At 40.2% G+C, this 25,600-nt stretch overlaps 1 protein-coding gene and 1 pseudogene across 1 annotated transcript in view; both read left to right on the top strand.

Annotated features, from left to right (window-relative positions):
* LOC126095676 (small conductance calcium-activated potassium channel protein) overlaps positions 1-25,600 on the top strand; it is a 239,926-nt gene that overhangs the window by 195,685 nt on the left and 18,641 nt on the right. Inside the window, exons 7-8 of the mRNA XM_049910433.1 lie at positions 3,154-3,281; positions 20,661-20,730. Of these exons, the coding sequence (XP_049766390.1) occupies positions 3,154-3,281; positions 20,661-20,730 (198 nt within the window). The remainder of the gene's footprint in view (positions 1-3,153; positions 3,282-20,660; positions 20,731-25,600) is intronic.
* On the top strand, positions 25,233-25,350 carry LOC126096004 (5S ribosomal RNA; annotated as a pseudogene).

Genomic DNA, 25,600 nt, shown 5'->3' with positions numbered 1-25,600 from the left:
CAGGTCTTCATGGCTTCAATAAATTTACTTCTTTTTATGGTATCATATGCTGCTTTAAAATCAACAAATATATAATGTGTTTGTATAATGTATTCCCTTGTTTTTTCCAGTATCTGCCACAGTGTGGATATTTGATCAATAGTTGAGTTACCAGATCTAAAGCCTGCCTGATATCTCTCAATTGCTGTTTCTGCAAAAGGTTTACAAGGGGACAAAGCAGTGAGGAGAATATTTTATATGTGGTGTTCAGTAATGTAACTCCGTGATGCCCCCTTTCTTATGTATAGCACATATTATGCCAATATTCCAATCATCTGGGATGACCTTTTGCATCCATATACCTGAGATAATGGCATACACGCATCTAACTAGATGTTCTCCACTGCACTTAATAAGTTCAGCTGACAGGTTGTCATTGGCAGGTGACTTATTGTTGGCTAGTTTCTTTATTGTTAGCCAAATGTCTTGCATTGAGAGCATCCCATTGTCCTCCACTTTCACATGTTGGTTTCCGGTTAGTTCCCACGCTTCAGCATTCTCTGAGTATAATAATTCCTTGAAGTAGTCTGCCCAAAGATGTAACACTCTTTCTTCTGTGATGCTATTCGTTCACCATTTTTTCCTCTGCATTGTATAGTTTCTTCTTGAAATTCTTTTGTAAGGCTATTGACCTTTCTGGGAAATTTCATGCTTCCATTAGCCTTGTTCAGTGATTCAGTGTCTCGCAACTATCTTTAGAAAAAGTTTATCTTATTTCCTTTCAGAATCCACTTACCTACACGGCTCTTTTCTCCATAGTCATCCCCTATCATTCTTGTTTTTCTGGACTGCATCTTACATGCTTTGTTCTTTGTGCTTTTTGCCTCCTCATGCTCATCATACCATTAATTCCTTCTGGTCTATTGTCCCATACCAATCACTTCCTCTGCAGCAGCCTGTATTTCATTTCTGATTTTATTCCACTGTTCATTTATGTTATAAGTATAGTTCTGCAGGATTCCTGTGAATTTATTTTCTAAATTAATAGCTAGGTTATGGCATATTGATAATTTTTAAAATTATAAATATACCGTAATATTACATGCAACTGAGGAAGACAGAACTACAAAAGTTGAAGATGTTAATAGCTAGGTGTTCATCCTTCCATTGGTCCTTAAGTTTTGAGATGATATACTTATTTTGTCTTTCTCCTTTAACTTTATGTGCATTTGAAATTCTCCCTCTAATTTTTACTATGAGGAGGTAATGATCAGAGCCTTCATTAGCACCTCCGAACTACAACAGTCTAGTACATCAGATCCATGCCTGGAATCTATTAATGTATGATCAAATTGGTTTTTAGTATTGTTGTCTGATGACAATAGTGTATGTATTCTTATGCTGAAACCATGTGCTACAAATTGCCATGTTAAGTGCTGCTGCAAAATTTATGAGGTGGAGTCCATTGTTATTACCCTCTTTATGGAGGCTGTATTTACCAGTAGTGGGGGAGAAGACCCATTTCTGCCTCACCTTGGTATTCATATCTCCTACCACCATTTTTATATAATTTATTGGACATTGTCGATAAGCTTGCTCCAGTTCCTCATAAAAAGTCTCCTTCTCTTCTGCTGACTTCTCCACAGTAGGGACATGTGCATTTAGGAGACTGTAGTTAAAGAACTTCCCCTTTATTTGCATACAATATATCCTTGGACTTATTACTTTAAATCCTGTCAGTAGTTGTTCAGTGCTTTGATTGACTATAAATCTCACACCAAAATGTGTGTTCATTATTGTGGGCAATGTAGTACATAGCACACTGCTGGTTCTGGATGGTACTCTGTCCAGTCGCAAGGCCACGATGTCCACCATCTGTGTTTTCACTATTCCAGTCAGGCTTCCAAGGGCTCCAATCCTATGTAATGTCTATACGTTCCATGATCTAAATCTCATATTCCTTGTTACTTTGCCATGTCTTTGCCTTAGGGTCTGTCTGGCTGTAATCCATTGAGCTTTCATAATGAGACTTTCTTCAGGTATGGGTAATCAGTTTATAGCCCAATCCCCTACTCTTTGGAGGACCAGTTCTGCTGCTCTCATCTGCTGTGAACCTACCTCAAAGAAGCTTTCAGTCTTATTGATGTGACTGTAGACAACTAAATAGCTTTCACATAATTTCACGTGCTGAGCTGATCCCTATACCATTTATGAACATCAAATTATTGATCTTTGAAGGGCAAACCAAATAAAGCAACAAACACAAAATATTGTTTATATACAAAAGTAATTTTTATACCTAACATCAGTTAAGAAGTGGCTATTACTGTCCTACAGTTTGAAGTCATACATGGATTTTTTTTATTAATTTGCATCTCACCACAGATGAAATAGCAACAAAATCCTCTTATATTGCTGCTTTTAATTATTCACTTAATTCAGGGCAATGTGTATAAGTATTTAGCATCTAGACGTCCCCATATGGTCTTGATTAACGTCCACTGGGCTCTTGTATAAGAGCTATGAAGTGGACATTCTTTGAGGTTTAACATTCTTACAGAGCCATATAGATGAAGGTGTGTCTTTCTGCTAGACTTTGCAACTATGTGTTATCAGTCACTGCTAGCATTAGAGTTATTTGTTAAAGTGATTTCACACAAACTACACCTTATGTTTTTTATAAACAATTTTTTTTAGTTATTTTTTGTGTGACTTTTTTTGTCCCTGGAAAGTGAGAGAGAACCCGTTAATGATAAGGGTCATTTTTATCTCACTCCTGTAACTGAACCTGGTTGTGACATCCAACAAAACCTATTAAAAGTCTATTATCATACTGTTGTGACCTTACCTATTTACTACTTTTGCCCATATTTCATCTCTCTCACAGTTTCACACCATGATGATGATTGATAAGCTTTTGTTATTATTTACCTATTAAAAGTGATCTCTTAATTTTTTGTCAACATGTAAGGTAATAGAAGTATTAGCAGATGTATATAATGGAGATAAAAATCACCGACAGGACAGCACCACGCTCTGTGACAAGTGACATTGAGGAAGGGGGAGAGGGAGTCATAGAGACTTTCAAAGGGTTATGTGTTTATTGTGCTCTTATCTGTACTGAATATTAGGTGGAAACTGTTCAGTTATTATTGTCACATTTTACTTTTGCAGCTGAAAAATGCAGCAGCAAATGTGCTGAGAGAAACGTGGCTCATTTACAAGCATACGAGGCTAGTAAAACGAGTCAACCCAGGACGTGTACGCACGCACCAGCGAAAGTTCCTCCTTGCCATTTATGCGTAAGTAACTGTTCAAAAAATAATAAGAAAAGCATAGACCACAGAATTCTGGGAAACAAAGCCAAGAACTTTTATGTTTAATTTAATAAGTTGTACTATATTAGACTTGATGAAAAGAATACAAAGTGTGCTGGTAATCTCATACTAAGCAGTAAAATGAATTGTACTGATCTTAAAAGATTACTAACTTTTTAAAATCTTATTTTTATTGGTTGTTTGGTGCACATACAACGTAGCCTATATCTTGTTACATACATGGTACATCTGGCGATTAAAAATGTTCTTTAGGAGGTCATAGTAAGTGAAACATCCTGGCTGATAAAACCAGGTGTCAGATCGGGTCGCAAACTCAGAACATTGCCTTGATTAGGTAATGCTCTTATTGACAGAGCTATCACATATCTGAATAGCTCAGTTTAGTGTACATCTACACCCATGCTATACAAAGCACAGTGAAGTGTGTAGCAGAATGAGTTCCCACTGTACTACATTCCATTCTTGTGTAGAGTACAGGAAGAAAGAGTGCTTAAAGGCCTCTGTGCATCTTGCAGTTGGTATGATCTTGTCTACAAAGTCCCTGCAGGATCAATATATAGGGGGATGTGGTGATTTCTCGATTTTTTGGTTATTTATTTTTCTCAAAACTTTGTAAGTAGGATTTGGTGGGATCATTGATCTCTATCTTCAGGTTTCTGCCAGTTGAGGTTTCTCAGTATTTTTGTGAAATTCTCCCATAAACAAAAAAAACCCTGTGAACATATATACATACATGTGAACATGCATACATTCAATATTCCCTGTTACTCATATGTGTGCCACATACTTGAGCAGTATTAAGTTAGAGCATGTACATTCTGCTGTACAGTGAACGATTCATTATGACATATAGTAACAGTTAACAAATCACAATAGTACAGCTTTGTAACTATCAAGAAATACGATTCTTTACGCTTATTGAGGGGGAAAAAAAGATAAATAATCTTGCCGATACAGTTATTTCCTCTGAAGTGATACTGTAGCATTATCTTCCAGTTATATGATGACTTCTCTTGGTAAAGATTAGACAACACACAAACTTTTTACTATTATCAGACTGGCTGCTTCTTAGTCTTTCCTTGATTTTATTTTCTAATATGCCAGCTGCCTATTTTGGTTGGTTTTAAAGAGTGTTTCTTAATGCTTTTTACTAGCACCTAGGATGTGTTGATGGGACAAAGTAGGTAATGATTTGAATAAGAACCCAATATCTGGATGTGAACTATTCTGTGCTACTGGAAAAAACACACAAAAAAATGTGTTCCATTCTCCCATATAGTTTGGTGAAAGGGTAGTAGTACTTTGTAATAGTTGTGTTAATTACTACATTTGTAATCAACTAATGAAGTGTTGAGAGTGGTACTGTCATCAGCATATAACTTTGTGCAGTAGAGTAAGCAGATTAAAACACTAATATCACACTAATGTCACACTAAATTCCACATCATAAAATGAAAAATCTTTTAAAAAATTGTTGACTTTTCAAGTATTTGCAAATATGCTTATGAAAGCCCTTGGTTAAATATAAATAATGGAAGGAGTGCAGATAATGCTGACCATATAGTTGAAGCATTGATAGATACATAAACAAAATGTTGCTAGGCTTGTGAATAAACATCACAAGCCTAATCACCGATAATTACTGACTTCAAACCACCACTGAACATACAACTGTCTTGCTTGATCAACACTAGCAATCTATAGTACAAAGACTCTACTTGTATATTAACAACACCAACCATTTCATAGATTGTCTGAAATCCGTACCTGTCCCACTCCCATCACACACCTTGCTTGTCACCATTTGATGCCACTTCCCCCCATACCATCAAATCCCATGTACAAGATCTGTCTGTTGCTGAACATTACCTCAACCAGCACCCATCTGATTCCAAACCTATGATGTCCTTCCTGCTCACCTTATACTTATGAAAAATTACTTTACCTTTAAGGGGAGATGTACAAATAGGTCAGGGGCACAGCCATGGGCAGAAAGATGGCTCCTTTCTATGACAATTTTTTCATGAGAAGCTTGGAGTAAGCTTTCCTGGGATACATAATCCTTCAGCCCCTGGTTTGGTTTAGATACATTGATGACATCTTTGCCATATGGACTCATGATGAGGCTGACCTGTTAAAATTTGTAGAGTGTCTAGATGCATTCATCCACATAAATTTCACATGGTCTTATACTGAATCCCATGCCACTCTCTTTCATGTTATCTCATCTTCACTGAGGATCAGCTACATGCTTCTGTTCATGTTAAATCTACAAATAAACAACACTACTTGCATTTTGACAGTTCCCATTCTTTTCACACCAAATGTTCCCTGACATATAGCCTCGGTATTTTAGGCAAACATATATGTTCAAATGCACACTCTTTACAACAGTACACCACTATTCCCACCTCAACCTTCGCTGTAGATAATTACCTCACCAATCTAGATCAAAAGCAAATTTTCCGAGCTACCACATCCAATCCCGGTACTGCTGATCCCTCCAGAAATCACCTTAGGAGTATTTTGTCACTAAGGACTATCTTGGCCTCGAAAGTATTAATCAGGTACTTTGACAAGGCTATGACTTTCTAAAATCATGCTCTGAAATGAGGTCAATTCTGTCTGACATTTTGCCCGTCACACCTAGAATAGCTTTTTGTCATTCCCCATTCTCTACAAAATCCTAATCAGATGCTATAATTCTTCTGCACCCATTTCCCTCCCCTATTGCTTATAAAAATGTGGCCATCCCTACTGTAAGATTTGCCCCATGGTTCCTCATACCACCACCTGTACCTGCCTTGTACCATATCTTTCACCTTTAAGCTCTCAGGTTTTCATACCTCATCTGATGCAATCCCCAACAATCAGTCTCTCCTTCTCCTCTTGTTCACTAAGTCTACTCTGACCTAGGGTTCTGGGCAACTTCTGTGTAAATTCTGACATGGCCTGAACTTCACCAGCCCTTTACTTCATCCCTCTTCTTTTCCCTTCAATCTTTCTGCCAGGAGGAGGAGCCACTGACTCCGAAAGCTTGCATATTTCCGTAACTTCTGTAAGTGTTTTCTCGTACCACTGATTGATATAAAAATTTATTTTATATGATTCCTCTTTGAAGAAAAGTACTTGAATTATTAGTAACAAACATTTTCATGAAACATAATACCTCTTTCTTATACATTCGCTAGAATTTGATTTGTTTTCTCATATGCTCATGTTCACTAAAAAAATCTAGTAAAGTGACACAGCTTATCTTTAAACTTTCTTCATGTTCTGTCATATTTGGCTAGAATCAGTAAACAGGGTAGACAAACAGAATTTTATGGATATGTCAAAGATACTGTCCTTGTGAAAGAAAATCTAGATGTACTTGACAATGGCCATAAAGGCCAAAACAGTCTGTCTTAAATAAAGATTAATTATTATAAGCAGCTATTTGGTGCATATATTCTGATAATCATGTCATTATCAGACATATACTATGCTGCTGGCCCTAAAGAAGAGAAAAATAAAAAAATAAAGAAAAATCTTTCTATTTATTAAGTGATACTTAAAAATCCCTTATGAATCTTATCTTAAAAATGGAACATACTATGAAATGCACTGAATATCTTTCATGTTTCCAGTTAAATGAACACCATGAAAACATAAAAAACTAAAACATTATCACCATGGCTATTTCTGCTGAATGAATTTTTCCCCTTCTTTGGAAATAGCCCATAAAAGGAAATCTTATCTCAATTATTATGATAAAATGCCTTAAAATATATTAATTTAATTAGACAGATAAAAATCTACTCATCAGGTGGCAACAGGAGAACAAACATACAAAGGCATTTAAATTTGCAAGTGTTTGGAGCCAGTGGCTCCTTCTGGCCAAAGGGTTGAAGGAGAAGGAAGAGGGGTGAAAGAAGAGGAGTAGTGAAGTTTAGGAAATTGGGAGAGTACAGAAAAGTTGCCTGGTTCAGGGGGGGACTTCCCGAATGGGATGAGAAGGAAAGATTGATTGTTGGGGACTGTACTAGATGAGATTTGAAAACCTGAGAACTTAAAAGTGGAAGATAGTGTAATACACAAGATAGGTTTAGTGCCAAAACAATGTGCATGAATTAATTAGTGCAGAAAGCTAAGGCATAGTTTGTGGCAGAGATTGGGGGGGGGGGGGTGGAAAATAAGATACAGAAAACTAAAAGGGTGTGAAGAAATGAAGAGTTACTGTGAAGAAATTCTGAGACCAAAGAATTTAACATAAATTAAGACCAAATGGGTGGCAAGAACCAAGGACATGTAATGCCAGTTCCCATCTGGGGAGTTCTGAGAAACTGGTGCTCTGGGAAAGACTCTAGATAGCATGTGTGGCGAAACAGGCACTGAGGTCATGACATGCATGTTGTAGAGCATGCTCTGCAGCAGGATATTACATGTTCTCAGTTGAATCCTCTGCCTCTGCCCATTCATCCTAACAGATAACTTGGTGGTAGTCATGCCAGTGAAAAACATCGAACAGTGTTTATATAACAGCTAGTATGAAATGAGTTGTTACACTGGTGGCTCTCCCTTTGACAGGGCCATTTACAGGACTGATACAGCTGGTGGTAGGAGGGTGCACAGACAAGTCTTACAGTGGGGACAGTCACAGGGGCAGCAGGCAAAGGGTAGGGAAATGGGTGCAGAAGGAGCAAAGCGTCTTACAAGCATATTGCAGAGATTGGGAAGATGACAAAAAGCTATTTGGCTTTTGGTGGACAAAATGTTGGACAGAATGGACCTCATTTCAGGTCATGATTTTAGGAAGTCATAGCCTTGTCCAAGTAACTGATTAATATGTTCAAGATCAGGATAATACTGAGTGAGAAGAGATATACTCCTAAGTTCTTTCAGTGCCAGGATTGAATGTGATGTCCTAGGGAATCTGCTTTTGAACTAAGCTGGTGGAGTAATTACATCCAGTGAAGTCCGAGGTCAGAATGATGGTGTATTACTGTAAAGAGTTTGCATCTCAACATATATGTTTGCCTCAAGCGCCAAGGCAGTATGAGTGGCAGCATTTGACGTGGAAAGGATGGCAACTGTCAAAATATAAGTACTTGCTATTTGTTGGTTTGTTTAGAGTGAACAGAATTGTCTAGCTGACCATCAGTGAGGATGAGGTCAACATCATAAAAGAGGCATGGCATTCGGAACAGGATCATATGAAATTTAACTAGATAAAATTATTTACACACTCCAAAAATTTTAAAACGTCAGCTCCCCTTGAGCTCATGTGGCAAATATGTCATCAATATATCTAAACCAAACCAGAAGCTGAAGGTTTTGGATCTCAGGAAAGCCCCCCTCCAAGTGATGCATGAGAAGGTTGGCATTGGAAAGCGCCATCCTGGTTCCATGTCCATGCCCCTGGTCTGTTTGTATGTCTGGCCTTCAAAGGTAAAGTAGTTGTTGGTAAGTGCAAAGTTGATCAAGACGAGCAGGAAGGACATCATATGTTTGCAATCAGGTAGGCACTGACTGAGGAAATGTTCAGCAGCAGACCAACAATGTACATGGGTGGATGTTGGTATAGAGGGAGGTGGCATCAATGGTGAGAAGCAAGGTGTGTGGTGGGAGTGGGACTGACATGGATTCCAGATGATCCAGGAAATGGTTGGTGTCTTTAATATAGGAGGGAATTCTTTGTGCTAGTGGTTGCAGGTGTTAATAAACAAAGGCAGATATTCATTCAGTGGGTGCTCTGAAGCCAGAAACAATGGGACTGCCAGGGTAATTGGATTTGTGTATCTTAGGAAGAAGGTAAAATATTGAGGTGCCTGGTTTTCATAGAGAAAGAAGTTCTATGGATTGAGGTATTAGTCCTTGTGAGGGGCTTGAGGTTTTCAGGAGGGGCTGCAGGTTTGTTTGTGTCACATGGATGGGATCTTCATGGCAGATGCTGTGTGTCAGACAGCTGGCATAGACCTTCACTTATATACTCCAATTGGTCAAGTATCACAGTGATAGATCCCTTATTTGCTGGGAGGATAATTATGGAGTAATCAGTTTTTAGGGAATGAAGAGCCTGGAGTTCTGCAGAGCATAGGTTAGGGTCTTGTTGTAGGGACCTGAGAAATGGTTGCGGAACAATGTTGGGAAGACTTGTAAGCAATGACTTTAAGGTAGTGGGTTGGATTAAGTTGATCTTCATCGTGGGAACTGTGTAAGTCAGGGTTCAATGTCAGTTTTGTTGTAGGAAAAATTTTAGGATTGGGTTTCAAAGTGATATTTGCAGTTGAAATTATGTGTTAAGGAAAGTAGGTCCTTCACCAAAAAATCATGATTAAATGCAGGTTTAGAGCTGAAAGTGAGATTTTTGTGTAATGCAGATATTTCAGGAGGGGAGAGGGCCTTAGATGAGAGGTGGAGAACACTGTACTGTTGTGACAGGTTCTTGTGATAATGAGCTATCACTGCTGTGGGTGACAGAGCTGAAGACTGGGGGATTTAAGAAACTTGTCCAAGCTCGGTTTCTATGTTGTGGCTGTTTAGGGAGCCACAGAGGGACATAAAGCAAAACACCACTGTTGAGGTAGTTTAGGAGAAGGTGGAATAGCTTTTTGAGGTGAAGGCTGGCACATTGTTGCAGTTAGAAGTTGGCTTGGTAGACAATACCAGTCAAGGAAACATGAGGGTTAGATAACTGCAAGATGTAGTAGAAGGAGAGGAGTATGCTGGAGTGGAAGTTGGCAGATGAGGCATATAGGTCACAGGTTAGCCAGGTACATGCAACAGATTGAAGTATTTGAAACTATAAAAGGGGCTGGCATAGAGTAGGATTGCATCCAGAAACACGAACTTTCATTATTAGGTCTTTGGGAGTAACTGCCAGGGATAAGCAGATTTCAAAAAGCAGAACTTGGTGCCATAGTTTTGATAGCGGACTTCTGTTTGCATTAAACCTACTAACAAACACCAATATTTAAATTTTGACAGTTGCCATAATTTCCGTGTCAAATGTTGCCTCCCGTACAGTCTTGGCATTCAAGGAAGACATATTTGTTTGGATGCAGACTCTTTAGAGCAATACTGTTCTCACCTTAGCCTTCACTGGATGCAATTACCCCACCTGCCTAGTTCAAAATCAGATTTTCACACCATCACACCCAGTCCTGGTACTGCTGATACTTCCAAAATAAAGCTTAGGAGTACACCTCTTGTCACTCAGTATTATCCGGTCTTGAATGTATTAATCAGCTGGTTTGATAAGGCTATGACTTTATAAACTCATACTGTAAAATGAGGTCTGTCCAACATTTGGCCCACCACAACTAGAATAGCTTTTTGTTGCCCCCCAAGTCTCTACAATATCCTTGTCAGACTCTTTTCTCCTTCTGCACTCATTTCCCTACCCTATGGTTTCTACCCATGTGACCATTCCCACAGTAAGACTTGCTGCATGCACCCTCCTACCCCCCCCCCCCCCCCCCCAACCTATACCAGCACTGTAACTAGCAAAACATATATTATCAAATGGAGAAGAGCCACTTGTGATATGACCCATGTTATATACTAGCTATGTAAACACTTTTCAGACTTTTACATTGGCATGACTATCACAGAGTTATCAGTTAGGATGAGTGGGCATAGGCAGAGGATGTGTATGGCAGTACACAATGTCCTGCTGCAGAGCATGCTCTATAACATGACAGTTGGGACGTCAGTGCCTGTTTCACCACACATGCTATCTTGATTCTTCCCCCAGACACCAGTTTCTCAAATCTCCACAGGAGGAAACTGGTGTTACAACATGTCTTTGGTTTTTGCCACCCACCTGGCCTTAATTTATACTAAGTCCTTTGGTCTCAGCATTTCTTCACAATAGCTACTCGTTTCTTAACTCCCTCTTAGTTATCTGAGTCTTTCATTATCTGACCTGTTGATCCCCCCATCCCCCCCCACTCCCACCCCCTCCTCCTCCTCCTCCTCCTCCTCCTCCTCCTTCCTCTGCCATAAACAATGTACTCAGCTTTCTGCTCTTATTACCTGAAGTTTTCAAATCTTGTCCAGTGCAGTTCCCAACAATGTCTTTCCTTATCATCCCATCTGATGAGTCTCCCTTGACCCAGGGTTCTGGATGACTTTTCCAAACTCACCCTATTTCCTAAATCTCACCAGTCCTTTTCCTTTACCTCTTTTCCTTCTCTTTCAATCCTTGTGCCAGAAGGAGAAGCCACTGGCTCCAAAAGAGTCTCCTGCCAGCACTTGGTGACTGATTTTTTAGCTATCCAATTACATTATGTTTTTTAGAAATATTGCATTTCAGTTGAAACTGTCAAAACTCTGCTGCAAAAACATCACACAATTCTACCATCATTTTCTTGCACACAGTTTTCTCATGTCCCATAGTTTTTGTAGAATGTTAAATACCTAATCACTTGAAATACCTACACTCTTTCTTATCCCATGGAGCTTTGCATGGTAGTCAGCCAATACAATATCACATGTTACATAAAATTTAAACAAACACTCATGCACCTTGGTTGCAGTATAGTCACACTTGTAGCATAGAAAATTGTGTTCACTCTTGCAGGTTTATAGCAAAAATTAAACATTCACTGAAAGTATCCAAATGATGTAGGCATTCAAGCAACATTTGAATTCATTGGTGTTGTGATATGCTACATGTTCATCAGGTGTAGATGAATTTGTGGCAATCAAAGTCTGCCATTACTCCTTCATTTTGATAGATAGCTGGTTAGTCATGTTTCGTACATGAAATGTTCTCTCGTAGTGGCTGTACAGGTATTAGACAATATAGATAATTTCATATATGACCCTAGCTTTCGTCAATGTGGTGAGCATTTTTACAAAATTTGCCTTACTATTTCTTGAAACTCTGACAAGCACAGTATTTTATCCACATGTTGTAAATATAACAATACCTTGAAGTAGGGGTTCTTAAAACTATAATGTAAACAGGAAATTTTGTTTTTCCATACTACTACAATTCTGTAGTTTGTAAGTTGTCATTCTTATATTTGGACAGTATTTTGTTAAAAAACTTCATAGCCATGTAATACAGGGTATTTTCAAATGAGCCATGTCTCTGACAAGGCAACATTTAGCCTGATCTGTGCCTTGCTTCATAAGTACGTGTAAAAGAATTTCATTCCAAAAGTTTTCTTAAACTCAAACAAGAGTATTTCATATGTAAACAGAAAAGGAATTGTTATTAAGTCAAGACTTTTGAATAATAGTTTACATTATTGCATTTTGTTCATTCTCAGCATAGTTGTTAATTTTTTTTTTACACTCTACACTCTGATGAGGTTTGCTTTTTCAGTACACCAAAAAAATATGCCTTAGCTAACAACTGATATAAAATAAACACAACAAACAATTTCACTAACAGTTAAGTCTGTTACATTATTTAGAACACTGATTGCATTAATAAAACTGTTTCATAACCCCCCCCCCCCCCCCCAAAAAAAAAAAAATCTCTCTTCACACACACAGAAAGGGGAGAATTATGCTGCCACAAAATTTGTGGTCATTTGCTGAATACCACTAAAAGTCTGACAAAAAGCCAACCAACATTTAAAAGCAAATTAAAAGAATTTCTGAATGACAACTTCTACTCAATAGATGAATTTTTAGATATGAAGTAGTAACTGAAAAAAAATTATTTATTGTTTTGTGTAGAGAAAACCTACATTAAAGTGACACTTTCCACATCATTACGAAATGTTATATTCATGGTCTATGTGTGTATATATGTACACACACACACACACACACACACACACACACACACACACACACACACACACCATGTAAACTGAAACATGTGCAAAATTGAATACTCAACAGCACAGACTGAAGTCAAAGATCATAACTCATCGTGGGAGTAGTTTGTTTGATAGGAAGATGTGTAGAGGAGTCAGATGCTTGGGCTACATTTAAGGAACTGTTATGCAATGTTGTGTGCAAGGGAAAGAAGGACCTCTAGCAAGCATGCTTGTCCATGCTGAGGTAGAAGTAGCGGGACAGTGATGGACAGGCTGCCCTCCTTGTTGATAGCAGCTGTGACGTTGTCTTCATCAGTGCTGTTCAGAATCTGAAAGGAGTAAATGTGGGTAATGTAGGTGGAAGACTGGTCATCGTGAGGCCAAACGGGCACAGCTAACACAAAGATCATGCTGTTGCAGAGCTGAATTGAGAGACCCGTGTCACAGAAATTGGAAATGTTGACTGTGAAGACAACTGCACTGACAGACGGGGGCTGTGAGGACACAGGAGAATCATGAAGCTGATTATCTCTGCTGGAGAACCTTCACACACAGCACTTGTGTTGTGTTGTGCACTGGGAGGGATAGAAGCTTGGATTGAATCGTCATTGCTTGCAGCAAGAACCATGTCGTCTGTGTGCTCCTGAGTCAAATCTGTGATCCAACCTGGTTAATAGAAACTGTTTGATGATTCCAATTGAGAAGGATGTCCACTGTGTTATTAGCATGCCTGTGTACCCTAAGCAGATCAGAATATGGAGGTTGGAGGGCCACCTGGACTGTGTTACTTGCGTAGCATGACAGACTTGTAGTTTGCCAGATTGCTATTTATGAACACCCATGGCAGGGTATGAGGATGTGGGGCCAGCATGTGTATAGTAGCAATGTGCGAGCAGGTGCGCTCAGCTAGAGCAGAAAGCACATCCAGAGATGGGAGTTTGGTGTTCTCAGTGAACTCTGCAGATAGCAGTAGAGGCTCACCATAGAGGTTATCAGTGAAGGAGGCATTCAAGTCAATTTTGTGAGCTGCGTGGATGCCAAGTAAGACCAGAACCTCTGACCAAGGGTCACTGTGGGATATGAATTGCTTTAAGTGTACGGTGTGAACATTCAACTTGTTCATTGCTCTGCGGGTGGTGCACGATTGTAAGGAAGTTATTGACACTGTGCAAGATACATACCGAGTGAGGTGGCGCAGTGGTTAGCATATTGGACTCGCATTCGGGAGGATGACGGTTCAGTCCCATAACTGGCCATCCTGATTTAGGTTTTCCATGATTTCCCTGAATTGCTTCAGGCAAATGCCGGGATATTTCCTTTGACAGGGCATGGCTGACTTCCTTCCACATCCTTCCCTAATCCAATGAGACTGATGACCTCACTGTTTAGTCTCTTCCCCCAAATCAATCCAATCCAATCCAAGACACACAATTTGGTGAAGAGCAGAGAATCAAAGTGGCATCCCAGGTCAGTAGTGGTGGAAGAGTAACTTCTAAACCACGAAATCCATACAGAAACAAAGGCATGTGTGACAATCAGCCTTGATGTCCAGAAGAGGATCAGTGTCAACCCATCTGGTTACCTGATCAATGGCCAAAAGAATATATCTGAACCCTCCAGATGGGGGAATGGGTTCCATGATGTCAACATGCATGTGTTGAAGGCATGCTGAGGCAAACAAAAGGTTCTATAATAAGGTGGGCTGGCCTTGGTGTTTGGGTGTGGTAGATCATGTGTAGTCAAGCAAACTATCCAATGGAGTCAGAACTAAGGGGCAGAGGTTGCTTGAGGAAACAGGAAGGCAGCAGGAAACCATGATCATGCCGAGTTAAGATCATGTTGCAGATTTTGAAGTTTTGCATCATCTACTTGAATATGAGCCAGTTCATCCACGTCTAATGGAGAAGAGATGGCAGTTCACTCGCAACAGGTAATCCACAGCCATGTTGTCTGCCCCTCTGATGTACCAAATGTCAGTTGTATACTGGCTAATCAAGTCCATGTGGCAGAATCTCCATGGAGTGAGGTCTTGTGCAGGGTTATGAATAATGCAAGTAAGTGGTTTATGATCAGTAAAAATCATAACTTCGTGCTTTTCAAAGTAGTCATGGAAGTATTGTATGGCTTTATTAACCATGAGTTACTCACAGCTGAAAGCTGACCATTTGCATTGAGAAGCAGTGAGTTTCTTCAAGAAAAATAGAGGGTTTGTGTTGTATCACCAACATGCTGTTGTAGAACTGTGCCGATCGAAGTGCCACTCACGTCAGCTGTGACAGAGATGGAAGATGCGAACATCCAGTAGCGGGTGCACAAGTGTGACAGTGCTCAAAAGTGCAGTCTTATGTGCATTGACACTTGAAGCATTTCATCTGACCACTGTACCTTCCATATCCAAGAAATGTTCTTGCCCACCAAGTGTCCACCAATGGGGCTGGTAGAAAAGAAGCATGAGGCATATGGTGCCAGATAAAATTTAGCATACTGAGAAATCATCATAGAATGGTCTCTGGTAATGGCAGGTCATTAATTAATGCAACATGGTCCGAAGTTGGACAGATTCCCTCCACGGTGAAGGGGTATGTCTCCACACTGTGATCAATGAGTGCTTTAAGGACATGCGTCAAATATTGCTCAAGCTCCTTGGTGGAGGTGCAATAGATAAGAATGTAGTTGAGAGAGCCATAGCAACAAGATAGGTTAAATAAATCAGAATCAGTAAATCTTTGCCCAGTCTGAGCCACATTTTTCGGGCTCTAAGGCATCTGTACAGTGCATGATTGCTGTTTTGGGGACATCATTTTTGAACATAGGAATCTGATGGTAAGCTTTGTGGCATTAAAAAACACTAAATACTCGAACCCTGTTAAGCAGTTGCATGAAGTCCTGAATGTAGGCGATGGGACAGTTGACCATAATAGTACGCATTTTAAGTTTCCAATAGTCATCACACAACCAAAACGAACCATCCTTCTTAGGCACAAGGTGAATGGGAGCAGAGCAGTTACTGTCTGAAGGGCATACAATGCCCGCACCTAAAAGTTCATGAATAACTGCTTTAGCATGACATTTTTTGGGGCTGAGGCATTGTGTTTTGTAATGCACAGGAGATCCTTTCATCATTGTTATCCTGTGACAAGTACCGTTAGTGATAGCACAAAGTATGCAAGCAAAGAACACAATTATGACCTTGCAAAGAGTTGGCGCAAGTAGACAAAGCATTTCAAAGAGTGATGTCACTGACCTTAGCTTGTGCAGGCAAAGGCTCTGCTGGGGCCATCGTGGTTGTGGAGGAAGTGAGGGTGATATGCATCAGCCACAAACCAGTGAGGCAGCTGAGTCTGTGTTAAGCATGTGCCAGTTTCTCTGATGCGTCATTGATAAGGTTTGTGAGCTTAGCATTTTCTTTATGTATGACATTGATCTCAGCACATTGATTAGTGATCTCAAGCAAAGTGTCAGGGGCGAACCATCAGTGTTTCACCCTCGGATAGAGGTAGGAGAATCTTATCAAGTCTTGAAGGAGATGTAGCATTAGAAGGACTGTAGAAGCCTGGGATGTGGATGCCTGTTGTATGGTAATTCAGGGATTCCATCAGCAAATCTGGAGAGAGACCAAAGTTTTTTAGAAAATCAATTCCAAGGTCTGGACCATCAACATCCGTGATGTGAAATGTCCAAATGAACTGCATCTGCAGTGAGAGCTGGAGCCAGAGTTCCGCTGTTCTGTGAACATTAATGTGCTAGCTGTTAGCTGCACAGAGACCAATTTCTGCAGGAATTAATTGAATGGGGGCACAAGAGGATGGGATGATGCTGGCATCCACTCCCATATCCACAAGGAAGTTCAGGTTGTTGTAGTGGTCTTAGATGTAAGAGGTATCCGCAAGTTGTGGTTACCAAATTCAGTAATTGTGGACTGAGCAGCAGTGTTGTGAGCAATGGCACCTGGACCAGCTAATGTGTAAGTTTGGGTAAATGCAGGTGCGACAGCAACTACTCACCACGTCACCAAAGGTGATGTGGAACCAACAGCATGATTACTCTGGGTGGGGAGTGAGTTGGCTGTCACTTGCACCAAGTGTTGTGCTACACTGTGGTTGATTGCTCATCCAGATAGTGAGTCGGCAGGACTCATCAGTGTTAAGAAATCTGAAGATGGCAGTGTGTGTGGTGCTGGCCACTAGGTGGCTGCACGCTACTTTGCTATGGCAAGTCAGCTCTTGTGCAACCTCTATCAGATGAGTGCATCATCAGAATAAGGGAGTGGAGCCACTGCTACCAACTTTCTCATTCTCCAGAGCAGAGCGGTAGGGAGTAGTTGCTTGTGTCTGATAATTCTGTAGGCCTGGTCTGCCATCCGAAGCTAGTTCTTCAAAGGATAGATGGAGTGGGAGAGGAAGTGCAGCTGGAGTTCATGTGGATGCTTGATGAGCACAATATCCACAATGGCATCAGGCATGACTTGTCCCACCTGTGCCCGCAGGTGCCTCCACATCTGTAAAGATGATTTTTTGCCTAGATGTTCCTTGTGGATTATGTGGTAAATAGCTTCTCCTCGTGGATGCAATAGACATTTGATGATTCTTCCATCTGTTGTAGCATATTTGAGCTCTGCTGGCAGGCTCAGTAGTAGGTCATTGATAAGATCTGTGATGTAGGTGGCTGCACTGGTACCTTCCTCATAGATGGTGTAGAATATTGATTGATGGCACCATATGAAGTGGGATGAAAGTGTGATGCGTTACCCAAAGTCACCATAGGGAGGAGTGGGGGGAAGGGGGGGGGGGCAAGGCAGGTGCAGATGAAAACCTGTCTGTGGAGATAGAATGACTATGGCCATAGAAGGATGAAGCTGTAGATCAGAAGACTGAACAGTACCTTGCCACATAAATCTGGAATAACTGTCCTTCATCTGTTGTGGGTAAGATGCCGAGGGATGTGGTAGATGCATCAAGACAAAAGCTTGAGGTATGAATTCCTGTTTCAACTGGCATAAGCTGTGATCTGGAGTGGTAGATGGGATGTGGTAGCCGCCATACACTGCCATTTGTAATGCAGCTGTAGTATATGGGTCTAGCCATTGTGGCACATACAAGCTTAGGTTCATTGCGTGAAGGCAGTGTGACTTGTAGATACAAAATCAGGTGAAACTGGTACTTACACTATCAATGTTGGCTGTGCTTCACAGTCAAAATCCAATACGTAGGGATGAAAAGCAGGGTCCAAAGTACTACACAGTAGGCGATACATTTTCCATTGGTTGATAATGAGTAACAATAATACATGAAGCAAAACTAATAATTCTGAAACAGAACTAATAATTCACCAATGAAAACTGATTCTGGGTCACCACTGTGGATGATATCTGTCTATGCTAAATAGAGATAAGAGAAGACACCACTTTAAATACATAATGTGTGTTATTCTTGAAGTAACACAACATGTAAACTGAAACACGTGTGAAAGCAAAAACACAGGAGCATTGACAGAATTCAAAGATCACAACTCTTCACAGGAGTAGCTTGTTTTGTTATCGATAGTCACCACATATATAAAATTTTGTTTGATCTTGGAATGTACACTTTGTGTTTATTTAAGGCTCCATTTCATGGCATTATTATTTATACAAGTTTCAAATTCGTAGACAGTTTGTTTGGTATTTTGTGCTAATTCTTTGTTGGTTCTGCAGCAGACTTGATTTTGAGTCATCTTTATACAAAGTTATTTGAGTTTATCTTCCATTATCTCTCATGTCATTCATGAAATAAAGGAACAATAACAGGCCCAGTATCACTCACTGGCGTATGCATGCTTGTATCATTTTTCCAATTTGTCCATGCTTTCTAACCTTTTTGTTGTATAGCTACCTCTGTTTTCTACTTTTGAAATAAGATGAGAACCGGCTTAAAGATTTTCCATGGAAACCATAAACAGCCATTTTTTATGCAGAATTAGGGCCACAGTACTATAAGAATGGAGTTTGGGAGGATTACATTTTAAGATTCAAAAATTCTGGTATTCTACTGATGACAATAATTTAGAATAGAGACATCATTTTAATTAGAGTGTTTTCAAAAAGATGAGATATTATCTGGAAAGGTGAGACTAAGGGCCTTCAAATGAGGCACATTGCACTGAGGTGAAAAAAGTGATGGAATAGCAATACACACATTTACAACAGTGGCAGTATCATGTACACAAGGTATAAAAGGGCAGTGCATTGGGAAAGCTTTCATTTGTATTCAGGTGATTCCGATATGATTATGGCTACATGACAGGAACTAACAGACTTTGAACATGGAATGGTAGTTGGAGCTAGACATATCAGACATTCCATTTCATGAATCGTTAGGGAATTGAATATTTGAAGATTTCATGCATAACCTCTCACCGTGGACAGCACAGTGGCCAATGAACTTCACTTAATGATAGAGAGCAGAGGCATTTGTGTAGAGTTTTCAGTGCTATCAGACAAGCAACACTGCATCAACTAACTGCATAAATCAATGTGAGACATATGATGAACATATCTGTTAGGATAGTGTGACAAAATTGGGGTTATGGGCTATGGCAGCAGCCAACAGATGAGAGTACCTTTGCTAGCAGCATAGCATTGCCTGCTGCACCTCTCCTAGGCTTATAACCACATCAGTTGGACCCTAGATCACTGGAAGACCATGGCCTAGTTATACGAGTCCCAATTTCAGTAGGTACGATCAGATGGTAGGGTTTGAGTGTGGTGTGAACCAAAGTTGTCAACAAGGCACTGTGCAAGCTGGTGGTGGCTCCAAAGTGGTATGGACTGTGTTTACAAGGAATGGACTGGGTCCTCTGGTCCAACTGAACCAATCATTGACTGGAGATGGTTACATTCGGCAACTTGAAATCCATTTGCAGCCATTCATGGACTCCATTGTTATGGATGACAATGCACCGTGTCACCAGGTGACAAGTTTTTGTGATTTGTTTGAAGAACATTATGGACAGTTTGAGCAAATGATTTAGCCACCCAGGTCTCCCAGCAGCTCTTTCGCAATTATGTATGGCTATAGAGGCAGCATAGGCAGCATGGCTCAATATTTCTGCAGGTGACTTCCAGCAGCTTGTTGAGTCCATGTCACATTGTGTTCGTGCATATGTTATGCAAAACGAGGTCTGAAATGATATTAGCACATATCTCATGATTTTTATCATCTCTGTGTAATTTTAAATCCACTATTAAGGGTTTGAATTGAGAAGTGTACTTTGTTGTCATGAATTATAAATTTTTTATATTTCTTTCAATAAAACTTTTGTCAATAATAAAGTTTTGAAATGTACAGCTTGGATAAGAATTTGTAGGTTTCACATGTGCATGATTTATGTATTATCTGTAAAACTGAGTAGAAAAGGAGAAAAAAGTGTTTATTTTAGGAGTGGGTTATAGCAAATCAGGCACTGCATCTTGCTACATTTCAATCTGATTTCACTGCCATTAAAATATTCATTAGCAATCTTCAAAAGAGATAGATTCTAAGTATGTATTTTTGTTTATAAGTGAGCAAATTATTTAAAACTCAATCTACTTCCTTTACAGCTTGAGAAAAGTGAAGATGGACCAACGAAAACTCATGGATAATGCCAACACGATAACTGATATGGCAAAGGTAGAAACAATTATTTTATTGGTTGTCATAGATAACTCTTAAAGGAAAATAAATCAGTCTGTGCAAGTAAACTGAATGCACAGAAGTAGTCTGCTGAAAGTCTAATGTAAAACTAGAATTGAAGCTGGAGAGCATTAAAAAGTATAAACAGTCATGTCATATTTTCTTTCAGTTGCCCCTTCTGCTGGGAAGCACTAGTGTGTATTTCAAGAATTTTCATTTAAAAAAAAATCATTCATTCTTTCATTTGCATATCATGTTCCATCAATCCCATCACAAAAGAGAGACTTCACAGATGTGGAGTGAGTCAAGTTGTACATTAACAGGCAGAAGCAGACACAGCAGGCTACTTCTGTAAAGTATATTAACTACAAATTATGAGTAGTGTTAATCAGATCATACTGATAATTATCAGGAAACTCCTAAATTACTTGATATGCACTTGTGTATATTAGGAAAATCACAATTACTTCCACAACAAAAAATAATAATAATAATAATAATAATAATAATAATAATAATAATAATATTGCGCAGTGCATCCTCTTTTCGTCTAATACATCAAAGTAAGCATTTGTGTAAATTTACATGGATGATTATTAGCTGTCCTTACACGGGCAAAGGGAAGATCTGTTCAATACAAGGATTAGAATTTGCAGAATGTACATCCCAAAGTCTCAATATTCTGATAAATTATAAAACAAGTAGATAAAGACATATTTAAAAAAATAAGAGACAGAATTTTAAGCCAATTCTCTTCAGCAATGAGCTGCCTTTCCTTTCTAATAATCCCAAAACTATCCCTGTTTCCTCCACAAGGAAGGAATCAATAGTTCCAGAAGCTAATGAGTGGATATACTTGCACTATATATCTATTAGGCACTACTAAACATTTCACCTCCTCACAGTAAATTCTGACCAGTAGTTGCTTTGTGACTCTTTCTTCTAAGCCAACAGTTACTTTACTGGCACAGGTATACTGCAGTGTGAAAGAAAAGTTCATAGTAAAATAAAGTAATTGTTCAGAGCCAAAAAGAAAAAATAATGTTTTGCACAACCAATTTACTATGCATGCAGGTTAACGCAAATAAAGGGCAGTGGCCATATAGTAACACAGGTATGGTGATATTGATGCACAGTGGTGGAAACTTCTGCAATAGTTGGTTAGTTCAGTTGGCTGGATAATAATTTCAGTCTCAGGATGCTGAAGTGTAACTTCACTGTAGAAGTCTCACACATAAATGTATTCAACTTGTATGACAGTCGGAGTTGTGCATTTCATTATCCAGCTGTCAATAAATATAATGGCATCACCTTGGGAAGCATCAGTTGTACTGGAATGTGGTATCTGCTGACTCACAGAAAATGAGAGTGAGCTGAAGGCCACTTAGTCTTAAATTGGCCAGTTACCAGGTCTCACATGCTCGATCAGCTGGGGGTTGCTGGTTTTCCTTGCTGGCAGTGCTTAGTCTTAAATTGGCCAGCTAGCAGATCTCACATGCTTGATCAACTGTGGGTGCTGTTCCTTCCTTGCTGGCAGTGCCCTTGCTGGCTGCAAAGGTAATTACACTTGTTGATAATATGATGTCTTCCATCGATACATCTGGTGGAAGTGCAAGATCTCTCCATTCTCACATCTCCACAGAGAGCAGAAGCTGGCCAGTCTGATGCATGGGAGGACAGTGAAGTGGCAGCGGCCAGTTGCTTGAGGAAGTCCCTGCAATAAGGAGTGATGTTCTGGTCCCCAGGTAATGGTGGTAAAACTGGAGCTAGAGGCTCCAGAGGTGGTGTGGAAACTTCGGAAGCAGACTGCACCTATCCTGGTACTGGCAGATGTGGCAGTTCCTCCAACTGATAAGAGGTCCCGGTATGAAGGCCTACAGACAGAGCTCGGCAGCTAGAAGCTGGGGGCCTGCAACCAACTGCACAGCACCCCGTGCATAGATGGTGCCATAACCATCTGGTAGTCCTGTTGTGTTGCAATAGACTATCGAATCCAACATGAGATCCACTTCTTATTCAGCTTGCTCAGGTGGCAAGAAAAAAAGATTCAGTATAGTCTGATGAGAATCCCATGCAATAATTCTACCAGACTATGAGCATTGACCTTACAAAGCTAAAACGTTATTGAGAACTGAGTCAGATTTAGTTGATCCTACAGCTCTTTACCATTTCTGTTCAAAAAGTACATGTGGTATGTTCTGCTATGCCATTAAAAGCTGGACGAATGGTAGTGTCATAAATTCTTAATGTTATTGCAAGCGCAGAACTGCATGAACTCAGACGGTGTGACCTGAGGTCTGTTGTCAGTAACCAAGGTGTGAGGTGCTTCTACAATGGCAAAAACTGTCTTGCTAATGTTATCATCTGCTGCAACGCGATGACAGGAGGAAAATGAAGAAAGGAGTCCACCACATTTTTCCAAGGAAGGAGCTGGGGAAACCTATATGGATGAATAGTTGCTGGCCACTGAGAATAAGACTTTGGAGGGGGGACAGAATGGGGGTGACTGACAAACGTGTTTGGCGGGCTGTACAGTGACAGACAACAAACGACCCATGTGACATCATCGTCCATGTGTGGCCAATAGACATAGCAGTGGACCAGCTGCAACATTCACTACTGCAGGATGCTGTCAGCTGCCAGCAGTTGTTATCTTCCTGTGCTAGTGGCAGTTGACACCTTAGCTGAAGAAGTACTGGAGGCCTGATGGAGCTGTGGCTGACAACTTGGTGGGACATCCAATGCAGACATGTTGGAAGACCTGCAGGAGAAGTGGATCATGCATTAATGCTGCTGTAGCATCTCTAAAATGGTTGGAAAGTCTTCCAAGTATTCGTTTGCTTGAGTGTCCATCTAGAAACAGACTGTTCCCTGACTGTCAAAGTCTGATCCGGGTCCAGGTTCAGGCCTATGGGAAGTCAGCACTAGGCATCCATATTCGAGTATTGCGGACAGACAGTAATGTATAGAGCACTGATCGTGGTGATTGGTAGTACACTCTGGGAGCTTAGTTGAGGGCTCGATTACTGATAATAATGGCTTATGATTCATAATTAAATGGAATTTATGGCCATACAAAAAAGAAATTATGAAATTATTTCAGAATGAAAGCAACAGACAGCCTATTTTTTTCAATTTTTGAGTAATGTCCGTGGGCCTACTTTAATATTTTGGACACAAATGCTATAGTTTTTCAGCACCATTGGCAAGGTTGTGAGACAGGATGGTCTCAATGCCATGCAGTGAGGCATCCATAGCTGGTGTTAGTAATAAATGGGGCTAATACATCTGTAAACAGTGCACAGACTGAAGGCATGATTTCAAGTTTTGAAATTTCTTCTGATGAGTGTGCTACCACTGAAAAAGAACCACATTTTGCAAAAATGATTCAACAGGCAGACAACAGAAACCACGTATAAGATAAACTGGGCATAATAGTTAACCTTGCCTAGAAACACTTGGAAGTCTTCTACTGACCAGGGGAAGGGCATTTTGCATAATGCTGCAACCTAATCTTGTGTGGTCTGAAGGCTGTCTTAACTGCAAATGTAGCCAAGGTACATAACAGAAGACGGGAAGAAAAGAACATATTGAAGAATTACACTCAAGGCCTTTGTTTATAAGTGCCATGAAAAGATACACACGTTCATAAATGTTCTTAGTTAGTATGCCCCATTATCAAAATTTCATCTGGATAGTTTATGCAGTGGTGGATGCCTGTAAAGACCTGTTCCAAAAATTTTTGAGAAATGGCCAGCACTCTAATGACTCCAATTGGTAATGTGTTGTACTGATAGATGCCAAAGAGGGGATATTCAATACTAAAATTTTCTTGGACCCACCATCTAATGGAAGCTTAACATAAGCTTCCATGAGATCAGTTTTTAGAAAAAAGTTGACCCCCAGAAAATTTAGAAAATATTTAATCAGGGCATGGTGCAGAATGGCCCTATTTCTGCTTGTGCCTTAACTGTAGAATTAAAATTGCCAAACAAGTGTAGGGAGCCATGAAGATTTTGTACCACTGTGAAATGGGAGGCCCATTGGCTAAAAGAGATGGAGGGAAAACCACTTGTTGCTGTTCTAATCTGTGCAGATCTAGTTTCCCTGGATCACAGAGTGCTTTAAAGAAGTATGATGCTGCTGAAGGTTTCAACACTATGTATGCATGAAAGTTCGGAACCTTGTATAACCTCAAACAATAATGTAAATAGAGAGCTGATGATGACACCTGCTTGACATAGCACTGAATGTTGAACAGAAAGCACAAAATGTTGAATATCGCATCTGGTACAAAAATGTTTGCTACTGATGGGTCTGCAGCCACCAGGAAAGGCAGTTTCCAAGTAATTTGGTTACATATCACATAAGTTGCACTTCTACATCTGCATTGATACTCCACAACCCACCATACAGTGTGTAGTGGGGGTTACCCTGTACCAATAATAGTTCCATGTGCAAATAGAGCAAGGGAAAAATGACTGTCTGTGTACCTCAGTGCCAACAGCCTTGCTGCACTGGTAACACTGATTCCCATCAGATCACCAAAGGTAAGCGCTGTCGGGCTGGGCTAGCAGTTGGATGGGTGACCATCTGGTCTGCCGAGTGCTGTTGGCAAGCGGGGTGCACTCAGCCCTCGTGATGCAAACTGTGGATCTATTTGATTAAGAAGTAGCGGCTCCGGTCTCGGAAACTGACGTACGGCCGGGAGAGTGGTGTGCTAACGACATGCCCCTCCGTATTAGTGATGCCTGTGGGCTGAGGATGACACGGCGGCTGGTCGGTACTGTTGGGCCTTCATGGCCTGTTTGGGAGGCGTTTTAGTTTTTGTATGCCTCAGTATGAGCCCTAATTTCTCATATCTTAT

Source organism: Schistocerca cancellata, chromosome 8 (genome assembly GCF_023864275.1).
Source record: "Schistocerca cancellata isolate TAMUIC-IGC-003103 chromosome 8, iqSchCanc2.1, whole genome shotgun sequence".
NCBI lineage: Eukaryota > Metazoa > Arthropoda > Insecta > Orthoptera > Acrididae > Schistocerca > Schistocerca cancellata.
The sequence above is the reverse complement of the archived record's forward strand: the minus strand, read 5'-3'. Positions and strand labels throughout refer to the sequence as shown.